The sequence below is a fragment of the Marmota monax genome, unplaced genomic scaffold, assembly GCF_021218885.2.
Source record: "Marmota monax isolate L192 unplaced genomic scaffold, Marmota_monax_Labrador192_F-V1.1 WCK01_AAM20220418_F8-fsc00046, whole genome shotgun sequence".
Classification (NCBI taxonomy): domain Eukaryota; kingdom Metazoa; phylum Chordata; class Mammalia; order Rodentia; family Sciuridae; genus Marmota; species Marmota monax.
In genome coordinates, this window is record NW_026692486.1 from 10,081,465 (window position 1) to 10,094,712 (window position 13,248).

A 13,248-nucleotide genomic window follows, 5' to 3' on the forward strand; every position below is an offset into this window, starting at 1 on the left:
TGTGGTACCCTGAAAAGTAACTTTTTCACTGCTGCATTAATCAACAGTAACAAATTGCATATCATGTCATTATGTCATTCTAATTTGTATATTTTTGGCAATGGTAAGCTTTTAGTGTTTAAAGAGAAAAAAATTGACTTATAGGATTCAAAATCCAAAGCCTAAGTTTAAGACCTTCATTTTATTGTTTATATAATTATTCAATAGCCTAAAAGAAATTCAGTATTAAAACTAACCTCTACCTGGGTGGTGGTATTTTAGACATTCCCTATTGAAAAATTTGAAACTCCAAAACATATCACTACATTTTAAAAAACTTTTATTGTTGATAGCAAATTTCCACTTCTAGGTTTTTAAAATAATAGGAATATATAGGAGGTGAATGTCTGGAAACTGGTAGAATTATAATTTAAATGAAGACAATGAGAACATAAGATTTATATGTGTGAAATTACTTAAATTTTGTTATACAAGAATAAGATAAATCTGGCTAATGGCCTAACTGTTTCAAATAGTATTGAAAACAGAATTGTCACACATCTCAAAACCAATTTGTTCTAGCCATTTCAACTGTATAGTGGTACTCATTAAAAGAATGAAAAATACAGGGAAAGTATTTTTAAAAATCTCACCAAATTACATCTAATGAGATTCATACCGAGATATTTTTTTGGAGAAAGAAAATTATAAAGGATAGACTGTAAAAACCCAAAGAAAGTAGTATCAATTAGTAAGGTTAGTAAGAATTTTGGCAAACAGATCATAAGTGGCTCAAACTCCATATGTTCCTCCAGAATCAGGAGAAGACCCCATAAGACCAAATGAGTGGGAAAGAGATTCTTTTCAGTTTACTGGCAGCTTTCCCATCAGTCGTCAGCTTCTTGCCAAATAGAAATAGCTTAATGCTGAAAATTTACTGGTAAATGGGTTGAAAAGGCTATACTCGGAAAAGTTCTTGTACAAATGCATTGAGAACACTATTCCCAGTCTTTCTGTTTCCAAATAGAGAAATGTTCCCTATTAAAATTACCTTACAATATAAAAAATTTCAAAGTACTAAACCACCCAAAAAATGAAAAAAAATACTGAAAAGTACATGATCAACATGATTTACATTTAGCTATTCCAAAAGTATGCTTCTTTTATTCTAAAAAATTATATTTACAAAGTATACTTACATTGTTTTAAAAGACATTTATCAAATGGAAGCAAATCATTATAATTATTTTATAAAAAGATTCATATCCTTTAAAACATTTTTTTTGTCACTACTAAAAAAATTAAAAGGCAGTAAAGTGTCATTGTGGTAAAACAGCACGTGATCTTAAGGGAAGAAACATCTCACTAGAGCTTCCACAAGTTCCTCCATCTAACTGCAACTCTGGTGGCAAAGGAGGAGCCCCAGGGTCCCCAGGTCTAGGAAATGTAGTTGAAGAGAAGATGGTATTTTCAGTTCTGCCTACTTCCAGGACAGGCAAATTCAGAGAAGAGTCAGTAGAAAAGAAGGGAGCTGTGCTGGATTCTCCTTCTGGATGGTACATGACAGTGGATGCTCTCAGTTTTTCAGAAGAATTACTTTCATTTGAATTTGATCTAGAAAGATTGTTCATGGCTCCATCTGGAAAAGGTTCATAGCTGCTACATTTCAGTCCTACAATAAAATTATTCAGATATAAATGAAAAAGTAACTAAAAAAATCTGAGTTTAATTCAGTCATACCTATGCTTATAATCCCAGCTGCTTTCGAGGTTGAGACAGGAGGATGGCAAATTCAAGGCCAGTCTGGACAACTTAGTGAGACAGTCTCAAAATAAAAAGTAAGAAGGGCCGTGGATGTAGCTCCGTGATATAACACGTTGGGCTCAATTCCCAGTACAAAAAATAGAGGTTACAAGATAGGTGTGGACTCAGACACCACCCTCCTTTTTTCCCCATTTTACAATTTTGAGACAAGGTTTTGCTACTCGGCTTAGGAGACTGAGGCAGGAGGATTGCGAGTTCAAAGCCAGCGTCAGCAAAATCAAGGTGCTAAGCAACTCAGTGAGACCTTGTCTTTAAATTAAAAAAAAAAAAATAGGGCTAGGGATATAGCTCAGGGGTCAAGTGCCCCTCAATTTAATCCCTGGTACCCCCCACTCCAAAAAAAGGGCTGTGGCTGGGGATGTGGCTAAATGTTAAGCATTCTTGGGTTCAATCTCAGTAGCAAGGGAAAAAAAAAAAAGACTATGAACTAGTTACCACATGATCAGAATTTAAATTGCAATTTATAAATTCTGTCATAATCCATTTCAATCTCATTTGCTTTTCTTAAAAAATCACATTCTCTAGATAAGGAAGCAGTCTCAAAGAAGCTAACTAGCATGCTATAATTTAATGTATATTTACATATTTAAACACTGAAGGACCTGGAAAAAATGAAGCAATCCTAATTTTTTTTTCATAAAATAAGAAAATAGTTTTCACAACTAATATTTTTAGCATTCTGGTAAAAAACAAAATCCAATTGGCCTATAAAAACAAAATTTAAACAGTGCATATGCTATGAGCTGATCAATGGCAATTACTGATTCTTGAATCATAGTGTATTAGAACTCAAAAGGATTTTAGAAGTCATCTCATTATTACCAACAGAGATGGGTAATTTTTTCTTTTTCTTTTGTACCAGGGATTGTGAGTACATGACTCTGAACCATATCCCCAGCCCTTTTATGTATTTTATTTAGAGACAGGGTCCTCACTGAGTTGCTTAGCACCTCGCTTTTGCTGAGGCTGGCTTTGAACTTTTGATCCTCCTTCGTCAGCCTCTCAAGCCGCTGGGATTATAGGCGTATCCCATCACACCCAGCCAGGTAACTCATTCTTATTCCACGACTATTTTGTGGGAAAGTGAGAACCTTAATGCGATAGATAATACCCTGGGTTCTCAACATAATAGTTTACTTAAATGACAAGTATTTATTCCTATAAAACAATTTTATTGTATCCGAAGGGTCTAGTTGACATTTAACCCCAGAATTGAAAGAATAATTACAAGTACAATTTATCTTTCTGTTAGGCTCAGCAAATATTCAACCCGTTAAAGGAATGGAAACTCCTGAGTTGACAAATTTTAGTACAATGTGCAATATACATATTACATGTCATTTTTTCCCACTAGTTTTTCAAAATACATTTACACTCTGTTCCTTGCTACAGAAACTTATATATGGCTCATGAGGGGAAACGTTCAAAGTGTCTCAGTAAGGACATACAGACTATGAGCTCCCTAAGGGCAGATCCCTAAATTTCTCATTTCTTGATCTCTAATGCCAAGAACAAATGGAGTAAAGCTATATCATGTGAAGATTTAAATTAGTGCTCTAGAAAGAGAAGCACAGTATTTCAATCAGTGTGTGCGTGCTCTGGGGTGAAAGTGAAATGGGAGAGGTAATGCTATTCCCTTAATCAGTCTCAGTTCTCATGTTTCTCATGCCTTGCTAAACTGTGTGACTCTAGTGTTTAAAGTTGTGTGTACATACATGATTGCTATAAACACATGCCAATAACTTTATCTTGTGATCAACTGGTAAGAGAATTAGCAGAGTTGTACTTCTCCTATATACAATTCTTAATATGCGATGTACAGTGTTTTCAGAGATTACTTTCATCATCTATCTATAAATGATATTGCTAAATAAATACGAATACAGGATACTGAATATTTCATTCTTGCAATGTAATGATATCACATATGGTAAAAAAATGAATAATAATAATTATTTCCAATTTTTGTTTTGCACTTTATTTTACTTTTCTGAAAAGCACTGTTATGGGCTGGGGTTGTGGCTCAGTGGTAGAACGCTCGCCCAGCATGTATAAGCCCTGGGTTTGATCCTCATTACCACGTAAAAATAAATAAATAAAAGAAAGGTATTGTGTTCAACTACAACCAAAAAAATAAATATTAAAAAAAAGCACTGTTATATTAACTCTTTGAAACCTAAGATGCCTTACCTTTCAGATGTTCTAGTTTTATATTTCTAAGTTTTAACACTTCATCTGTAATCTTCTGTATCAAGAAGTTCTGTGTTTTTTCTCTCCGAATAGATTCAACAAGAGTGTCTAGTCCTTTGGGGTTTTCTTGTAAGTAGTCTAACAATTTTCCAGCCCTTTTTCTACTTGATGTCCGGCAAGAAATTTCTTCAGTGTCTTCTCTACTGAGTATTTTTTTTGCACGTAGATGATCAAAATGTCTCTCAGCTATGATTTTCTCACATAAGTAAACCCGCAAATTTTCTAAAGCCTAAAAGACAAAATATGTTTCAGTGTTATTTTGTAACATCTAGTAAAACCACACAGGTAACTAATAAGTAGTCACAAGTATTGGGGTTTGAACCCAGGGCCTCATGTGTGCTAGGCAAGGAACTCAACCACTGAGCTACATTCCTAGTTCTAGTTAGGAATCTCAATTGGTGTGAGACAATGTTCTGAAGTCAGGAGGCTCAGGTCACTTAAAATGCATGTGAATTAAGATGAAAGTTCAAGTAGGTATAAGAAGTTCTCAGATATTCCTGTTTCTGCCTGGTTCTGTTCTTGCCTTCCCACCTGAAAACCAAGACCAGGCTGTTTAAAGAGGGGCCAGTCAAATCTGGAGAGCCCAGGTCCTTAGAAATAGGAAGGTCTGCTTAGGTTCACCTGTGGTGGTAAAGATAGGAACAGACTACTGCACATTTTAGGTACCATTTGGCAAGGAATTCAGAATTAAACAGAAACAGGGAGGATAACTTAGTATGAAGCCTCATAATTTTTAAGTTTCTCATATTTGTTATTAGTTATTCCATCTCCTTAGAGTGAAACCATTAAGAACAAACAAACAGAAAACAAAACTCCTAAACTAAAAGAGCCCATAATGTGTCAGTCTTTGGGATTGGTTAGAAAAACTATAACTTCCTGAGTCAGTCTAGGTAGAAGGGGAGATATGTAATGTGTGTTGTGTGTGTGGGGAGAGGAACCTAAAGGGAAAGTGAATGTTAGGAAATATAAATCAAGAAAAAGGAGACAGGAGAAACAAGTCTAGACCTAAGAAGTGCCTGAATAGGCTTAATCTGCAGAAAATACATGTTTTTAAAAAAATTATTTGTTCCTATATATTTTTTTAACTAATATATAAAACACAAAAAGTATAGATATCAATGGGGTGTCATGTAATGTTTGGATACATGTATATATTGCACATTGTTTAAATCAGGTCTGTGTTAGACTTAATAAATGCCATTAATAAATCTGATGTCAGTGATTGCATTTTAGTTCCTCTATGTACTAGATATGTGACCTTAGGTAAGTTAGTTAACTCTTCTGTGTCTCTTTCATCATTTAATTTTTGTAAGGAATAAATATTATATGCAAAGTGTTTAGAAAAGTGCCTGGTACATAGTAGGGATGATGACAATGATGATTTATTTGACTCACATTCAAAAATGATGACCTAAAAGCAATAGAAGGAATCATCAGCATCCTAGTATACACCAAGTCTTCTGGGTGAAGACATCGTATAGTTTTCAGTTCATTGAATTCCTACATGCATTAACTGTATTTCACTATACAATCACTGCAGAGTTTATGCCTTTTTTTTTTTTAATAAAAATATGAGGTTTGCCCAGTGGGTGAATCCCTTTTCTTTTTTAAATTGTGCCAGTATAACTTAAAAAATATTCATTACTAAACTGTCTTTGGTAAACAGAATACTTGTGAATGTATATTAATGCTGTGGCAACAATTATGCAGTGAAATACAGTATTTACTCATATAAGAGATTTTTTTTTTGTATCTAAATTCCTAGTAAGCCAAGTGCGGAACACCGAGTAAACAAAAATGAACAAACTTGAATCCTGTATTCAAAGGGCTTCTGGTCTAGGTTGGGAATACATACCACATGCAAAACAATAACTATCAGATTACTGATATGGCCCCCCCACAAAAGATTATAGGTCAAGTATTGGGCAAGCATAGAGTGAGCAGGAGCTATCCCCAGGACTTGGGAAATCTACAGAGGCTATACTTGAGCTAAAGGCATGAAGATGTGCAACTGCAAAAGACAATGAGAAGTCTGGGTGTAGCTGGAACACAGATGTGTATGAAAGGTTTGAGAGGAATGAAGTTGGGAAGTAAAACTAGTGTTACATCATAGGAAGACTTCTACAACATGCTCAAGGACACAAATTTCCCTATACTCGAAAGGAAGAGTCATCAAAGATGCAATAAGAAAACATTTGCAGAGGACTAGGGGGAGTCCAAAGGAGAAAGGAGGCCAATCAGAAGATTGCTACAATCATCTTACATAGAATAAGTTGAATGTATGAATCTAAGTTGTAAGGATGCAAAGAAAGATTATATTTAAAAAAGATGAACTCCTTGAAAAACCTCATCTATAGTCATTTTACCACCTATATGATCAAGACCTTCCTCACTTAGACATCCTAAATATACTTCAAATGTGACATACCCCAACTAAATTATCTTCCCCCTTTCTTTACCCCTGACATTCTCAACTCATTTGGAAGTTCCACAATCCATTCAGCCATGCTATAAATCTAGAACTCATGCTTAAACTCTTCCTTTCTGTCACTCACTTGCCACATCCAATTACCCATCCACAAGGTCCTGCCAACCAACCACATACATATTTACACACATATATGCACACACAATCTGCTCCTTCATCACTTCTATTGTTATTGCTGGCCCTACTTCGTGTCCTTATCATATCTCACATGGACTAACAATAGAAGCCTAACCATACTTCCTACTTCCTTCCTCTTTCTAAAATTACTCCTTTAAACATCTATTAGATCTCTTACTTATCAAAAGAAAATGTAAATCTAAAGTATCATATAAATTCTAATACCGCAGTGATGTTAATATTTTAAAAACTGAAAATCGTTCTGTGACTTATGGGATAAAATTCAAGCAGAATAGTAGAGAAGTTAAAAGCATAGTTCTGGAGTTAATCTCATTTCAAATTTTGAATCTGCCGCATCTTTTGAGAGTTGGGGCAAGTTTAGTTAATCACTCAAAGCTTCAGGATCCTTACTGATAAAATAATGATGAAAACAACTTGTAGAACATTTAGGAAGACTAAATGGGATGGTGTAGATGAAGGTTTAGCACAGTATCTGACATACAATAAATGCTCAATAAATAATGACTGATTATTGTAGGAAAGATTCTTTTTTTTTTTTTAATTTTTTTTTTTTTAAGGAAAGATTCTTGATAATATGGTTTCACTACCTCTGATCTCTTAACTTTATGTTCCCCTTAAAACTGCTGTTACTCCGTATTTACTCATGTTGTCACCTTTGTCTTTTTTTCTTTTTTCAAACTCTAAGCCCCTATTCATCCTTTAAGATTCAGATCATCTTGCCAGCATAGTGGTGCACGCCTGTAATCCCAGTGGTTCAGAGGCAGGAGGATTGTTGGTTTAAAACCAGCCTCAGCAACTTAGTGAGGGCTTAAGCAAGATCCTGTCTCTAAATAAAATACAAAAAAAGGGCTGAGGATGTAGCTCAGTAGTTAAGCACCCCTTGAGTTCAATTCCTGGTACCAGGAGGGGGAAAAAAAAATTCAAGTCATCTCCTTTGAAAAGCTCTTCCTTAATCTCCCAGGATTTGACAGGTACCCCTCTCCTCTGTCTTTGTAGTACCTTGTGACTATATTTCACTTTTCTATACATCAGGTCTCTTCTTTTACCTCATCTCCAGTTCATCCCCAGACATTTCCATTATTCTTCTCAAAGCCACCAATGATGTTCTTATTACCAAATCAGTTCCTTTTTCATCTTCATCTTACTTCTTAGCAGCATGGACACAGTTGACCACTCCCTCCTTGAAACATAATTCTTGTCTTACATGAATACTACACTCAATCTCTAAGGCTTAACTGCTAGTTTTTTCAAATTCTTCTTTTTAAAGGGTCTTAGAAAACCCTTTTGTCTTTTACCACTCAACTTCCTAAGTGAAATCAATCAATCCCATACTTTTATTTCTCCCTTAGACCTCTCTTCTGACCTTTAGACTTGGTGGATCTAATTGGCTTGACATGTCCCCTGACCAATCTTGATTCCACTCTCCCAATTCTCATATTCAATTTATCATTTGTTTCAAAAATGTACCTGGAACTGTGCTCCATCTATTTCCATTGCCCTCACCATGATCCAAACCACCATCATTTTTCATCTATACAAATTCCAGGAGTCTTTTCACTGGTTTCCCTACTCTTACTCTTGTTCTCAAGCCCACAGAATAGGTAGAGGAGTCTTAAAAAAAAAAAAAAAAAAAAAATATATATATATATATATATATATATATATATATTTCTTCAATAAATTTCTACTATACCTGGGAGAAAAAACATGAATTGGCTCTGGACACATGTTTAACTTCACCTTTGCCTTCTTATAATATTCTCAAGTCCACCAAGGTCTTGCCTGTTTTAAGTCTGTAGCAAATTCTATTCTGCCTAGAATGTTTTCCCCTAGTTCTGTCATACTGAGTTCTTTAGGACTCAGTTTAAATATAATATCCAATGACCATGCTATCTCAAGCAGATTTCCTGTTAGTGTCTCAGCACCAGTTTGTCTCCTTCATAGCACTTAACATAATTTGTAAATACACACATATATATTTTCAACTCTAATGAGCTATATGTTTAAAACAGGCAAGAACCAGGTATATTTTGTTCAATATTAAATACCCTGTACTTACAGAGTGCCACACTGTGTTTTAGATAAATGTAAAATTCACTGCACACGTATTTTGTGACTTAAAATAATCATTTTATGTCTATTTCCCTTCCCCCAAGAAATTGAGCTCTTTTAAAATTAAAAGCGTGTCTTAAATTTTAATTTTCTGTTAGAACCAACTGATAATGATCAGCCTCAAAGTGTCATGTAATTTTTATTTATTAAGATGAATTAAATTCAACCAAAAGGATAAGGTAAATAACTAGATGAGGAAGAGGGGGAGGAGGAGATAGTGAAGAAATGGGAGCTCCTGGAGGACCAGACCCCAACCCAGACCCCTGACTCCAGTGAATGCCTGAAATCTTGGACAATACCAAATCCTATACACAAGCACTGTGATACCATGATAATCTGACTGAGACAGCTATTGAGTGACTAATGGGCAGGTAATGTACACAGCACAGATAATCTGGACAAAGGGATGACTCACACTCCTGGCTAGATGGAGCAAAATAGTATAAGATTTCACCATGCTACTTAATGCCCAATTTAAAAATATATGAATTTCTGAAATTTTCCATGAAATACTTTTGGATGATGGCAAGTGAAACCACAGAAAGTAAAACCTCAGAAAACAGAAAGTTATCCTCAGAGACACAAATGTATATCATTTATCAAACAGAAAATACAGAAGGAACAGCAAACAACTTTGGGGGAAAGATGATAATGAAAAGTTCAACTCTTGATGATAAAAGGTGTGCAATCTGTAGAACATAGAAACTAGATTTCCAGTAGACAACTGGAAATAAGGTCCTAGAGTTGAGAGAGAAGGAAGGTCAAATATGCAAAGGATGATTTTCAAACTTTCCAAGTTTTCATTAACAATTTTGAAAACATGACAAATATCTAGGAAAAATTAAAAGTTTTTTCATAGACCTCTTGAAACTCATCCATAGGTTTCCTCAAGGTTATAATTTTCCAATACAAGTATAAATTGAAATTATGGAAATGGATAACATTAATGAATCAACAAGAGAGCTACAAAGATCTGGAAGTACTTCTTTGCATCTGTATTTATACACAGGTGTAACTTTCTCACTTCTCTTTCAGGTCCTGTTTTATGAGCTGTAAAATGATAATAGCAATTGTCTTCCTTAGAGGTTGTTGTAAAGACTAAGTGGAAAAATTGAAAATTGTGTGATGAAGAATCTGGAACATAATGAACCTAGCTCTTCAAGCTCAGATTTTACTGGCATCTTGAATAAGACAACACTTATTTAAAATAATTCAGTATCCCAGTCTTATCTCAACTAGAATATAAAATATGGGCCTAGCCTTCATTTTTTGCCTTCTAGGCCAAAGGGCACTACTTTTCACACAATAAGTGCTCCATAAATCTCCGGTGAATGAGGAAACTAAGGCACAATCCCTAGTCACATCCAGTTTCCTTCTGCTAATGAGTCACAGCAACTCTAATTATGAGTACAGTATAATAAACAATACAGAGGAGGGAAGAAAAAGGGATTTTAAGTGGGATAAGCATTCAAAAAGTTGCTGTCCTAGCAAGTTTGCAAAGATGATTTAGTAAAAGTAATTAGAATTAATATAAAGTACTTTTTAGTGGTGTTTATGCTTCATCTAATAAAACAATTAAAAGCAAATAAAAAGGAAACAAGTCATACCTAAATAAACTAAATATTTAGATTTGTGCAGTTTTAATTTTTTAAACCGTTAGAACCACATTATCAGCCCCAAAGTGTCATGTAATTTGCTTGCTTCTTCCAAGCAGAACAGCAGAATTTGGCTACTGAATATTTTCTACGTTTACCTTTAAATTAATTCTGAGCTACAAGTATACGTCTCCCCCCCCCCACCTCTATTTAAATATGTGGGCGTCTGCTTACTAGGGGAATTCCAGGCTGCACTTTCAGCTGTTGAGCTGTCCCCAGTCCCCTTTGCAAGAAGAGTTTCACGTATTTGCTCCACTGCATGGGATCTTTTATCTGATCCAGCTTTTGCTCTAGAGTGAGATTGCAACTTAGGCAGTCTGACTCAACGAAGAACCTGAACCATTTCCCTAATAACGTAGCTCCAAGAGCACAGTGGCAAAGGGGGTGGGGGGAGAATCATGAAATAGGCGATGAACCGGCAAGATGACTGTCAACAAACTCTCAGCTGGAAAAGGTTTAAAATCCAAGCCCTACGTTTAGTGATTCAAACGTCGAGTAACTGGTCACTGGGCACCACTTCCACCAAGGTCTCTGAATACAATACAGGGCTCGCTGCGGTCCTCCAGTGCGTGGAACTTCCGCTCTTCCTACCAAGAGGCTCCTCCGCGTCCTGCGACTCCGGGTTTCCGCTTTCCTCTCCCGCCGGACTGTAGCCCGCCCCCAACCGCACCAGGGGCCAGGTAGTACTACTCACGTCCTTCTTCACTTCAGTCAGGTCCTCTTCGGTGAGGGACAGCGCGGTGGGTTCCATGGCGGAGGTGGGAGATGGCGCTTCTTCCGGGGCCGGAGGATTCCGCGGCGCCGCCCCGCCCAGACCAGGGGCTTTCGCCTCCGGGAACCGGGGCGGAGAGGAAGTGGAGCAGATCGGGGCGGGGGGAAAGAGGGCCGTCCCTTAAAAAGCAGGGACTTGGGGGGTCAAACTGTAGCGCTTCCGGCTCAGCCTCTGGGCCAACGGCGTTATAAACCTACCTCGTCGCCAGCGTAACCTCGCGGCAGAAGAGCTTCCCTCTCCTAGTGGCTCATTTGCAGACACCGCCCCTCGGAGAGGCGGGTCTTGTGGAGCCCGCCCCCCTCTGCGACAGCCAATCAGCGACCGCCTGTCTCTGTCCCTGAACCCGGGCTTTCCGGAGTGGTTCCGCCCATAGACGACTACACCTCAAGCCACGCCTCCTCAGGTCGTTGGCGTGAGGCGTTGGGTGGCCTCCCAATAAGGAATCTTCTGTGGGTTGGGCCCTCACGGCTCAGCCCAGGGGGCACTCCCCGCCTTCGCAGAGTGCTTGCTTTGGTGGAGTCTGATCTCGGCTGTCATTGTCTTCGGGTTCCTCCCCTTTTCCCAGACTTTGCTCTGCGATTTCCTGTTGCTGTATTGTCTAAATTTTACAACTATTTGGCCACGCACAAACACGTACATGCACACACACACACACACGCAGCTTAACTACAATTAAAGAAATTTTGGAGGAGGAAAAAAAAACCGCTACAATCCCACCACTTTAGCACCTTATCGATGGAAAATAACTCTGCTGTAAGGAAGTAAATGGTTTATTCGCAGGTAATGACTATGCCCTGGTAACATAAACTCAAGTACTCAAGTTAACCGCATGAGCTCCCCGTGAACAGTGATTACCAAGGACATGGTTCTTCTATGAAAAGATTATACAAACTTTTAGACCGCCCAAGCGGGTAGTGTCATCATGAAACACCTCCACAAGATTCAGAAGCTTTCAATAAAGTAGGGAAAGTTCCTACAAAATTCAGGTACTGTCTCATTCCCAGCCATAATGTTCAATAGAGGCCAGAGGTCTGTCAAGCTTCGCATACACATTTATCCAGTAGTCACAAAAATGCTAGATCAGACACAATGGCAGTTAAAGGAGCCTAAAATAACCCAATACAACTTGAGCTTCTTACAGTACTTTGTCTCCCCACAGGTCTAGATAATCCAATCAGTAAAATTCAAACAACCTGAAAGCTCCCAAATACAAATGTGACCTCTTTGAAGAAACTTCAGTTCACAACTTAATGTAACACTTATATACTTTTTGGTCACTGTTCATTACAAGCATAAGTTTTCCTCATTTATTAATCTGTGTAACAGAGATAGGCTTACTTCACAGGGCAGCTGGGAGTATATGCAAAGTTCTTAGAGGTACTTGACACGTAATTGGATTCTTTATTATTTTCTTTTATCACTTCTTATTAATGTGTTCTAGGCATCTTATGCTATGAGAGTTTTCCATTTTATTGAAGGAGACTAATGAATAAATGACTAACCATCTAACAAACAGCAGTGTATATAAAATATACATGGATAAGACGCTCTAGAGGGCCTAAGGTAGTTTGTACAAAATACTAAATAAACTAGAGGGTATAGGAAGCTACAAAGTAGATTAAATTGACAAGAGACTAAGGACAAATTTGGGGATCCCAATGTTTATTTTATTTATTTATTTTTGTACTGGGCATTGAGCCCAGGGATACTTTACCAGTCCTTTTTACTTTTATTTTGAGACAGAGTTTTGCTAAGTTATTGAAGATCTTGCTAAGTTGCTGAAACTGGTCTTGAACTTGTGATCCTTCTGCATGTTTCTCACCTCAATGGGACTAGAAACATACACCTTCACACCCAGCCCCAATATTTAAATGAAAGCAAAAGAACCAGAAAAGATCATCATTGCCAAAACCATATCTATGTAGTTTTGATCACAACACAAGCTTTGATCTTAATTTTTTTTTAAAGTGAGAGAGAGAGAGAATTTTAATATATGTTTTTTTTTTGTTTTTGGCAGACACAACATCTTT

General features: G+C 37.0%; 1 protein-coding gene across 2 annotated transcripts; it reads right to left on the minus strand.

The window, feature by feature from the left end:
* Positions 1-302: 302 nt before the first annotated feature.
* Positions 303-11,448, minus strand: Bcl10 (BCL10 immune signaling adaptor). Of its 2 annotated transcripts, none has more exons than XM_046443269.2 (3): positions 11,141-11,448; positions 3,994-4,282; positions 303-1,651 (listed from the first exon to the last, which is right to left on the minus strand). In XM_046443269.2, the coding sequence occupies exons 1-3, from the start codon at positions 11,195-11,197 to the stop codon at positions 1,299-1,301; spliced, it is 699 nt and encodes a 232-aa protein (XP_046299225.1). In that variant the 5' UTR covers positions 11,198-11,448; the 3' UTR covers positions 303-1,298. The 2 variants fall into 2 exon arrangements, with proteins under 2 accessions (XP_046299225.1, XP_046299224.1); XM_046443268.2 differs by lacking the exon at positions 11,141-11,448 and adding an exon at positions 10,621-10,747.
* Positions 11,449-13,248: the final 1,800 nt, after the last annotated feature.

Bases quoted from the DNA above. Each gene is read 5' to 3' on its own strand.
- Bcl10 (XM_046443268.2), bottom strand. From the start codon at position 10,707: ATGCAGTGGAGCAAATACGTGAAACTCTTCTTGCAAAGGGGACTGGGG. The intron at 4,283-10,620 runs GTAAGCAGACGC...TTTGTCTTTTAG, and splicing joins TGCAGCCTGGAATTCCCCTA to GCTTTAGAAAATTTGCGGGT. The intron at 1,652-3,993 runs GTAAGGCATCTT...ATTTTATTGTAG, and splicing joins AAAACTAGAACATCTGAAAG to GACTGAAATGTAGCAGCTAT.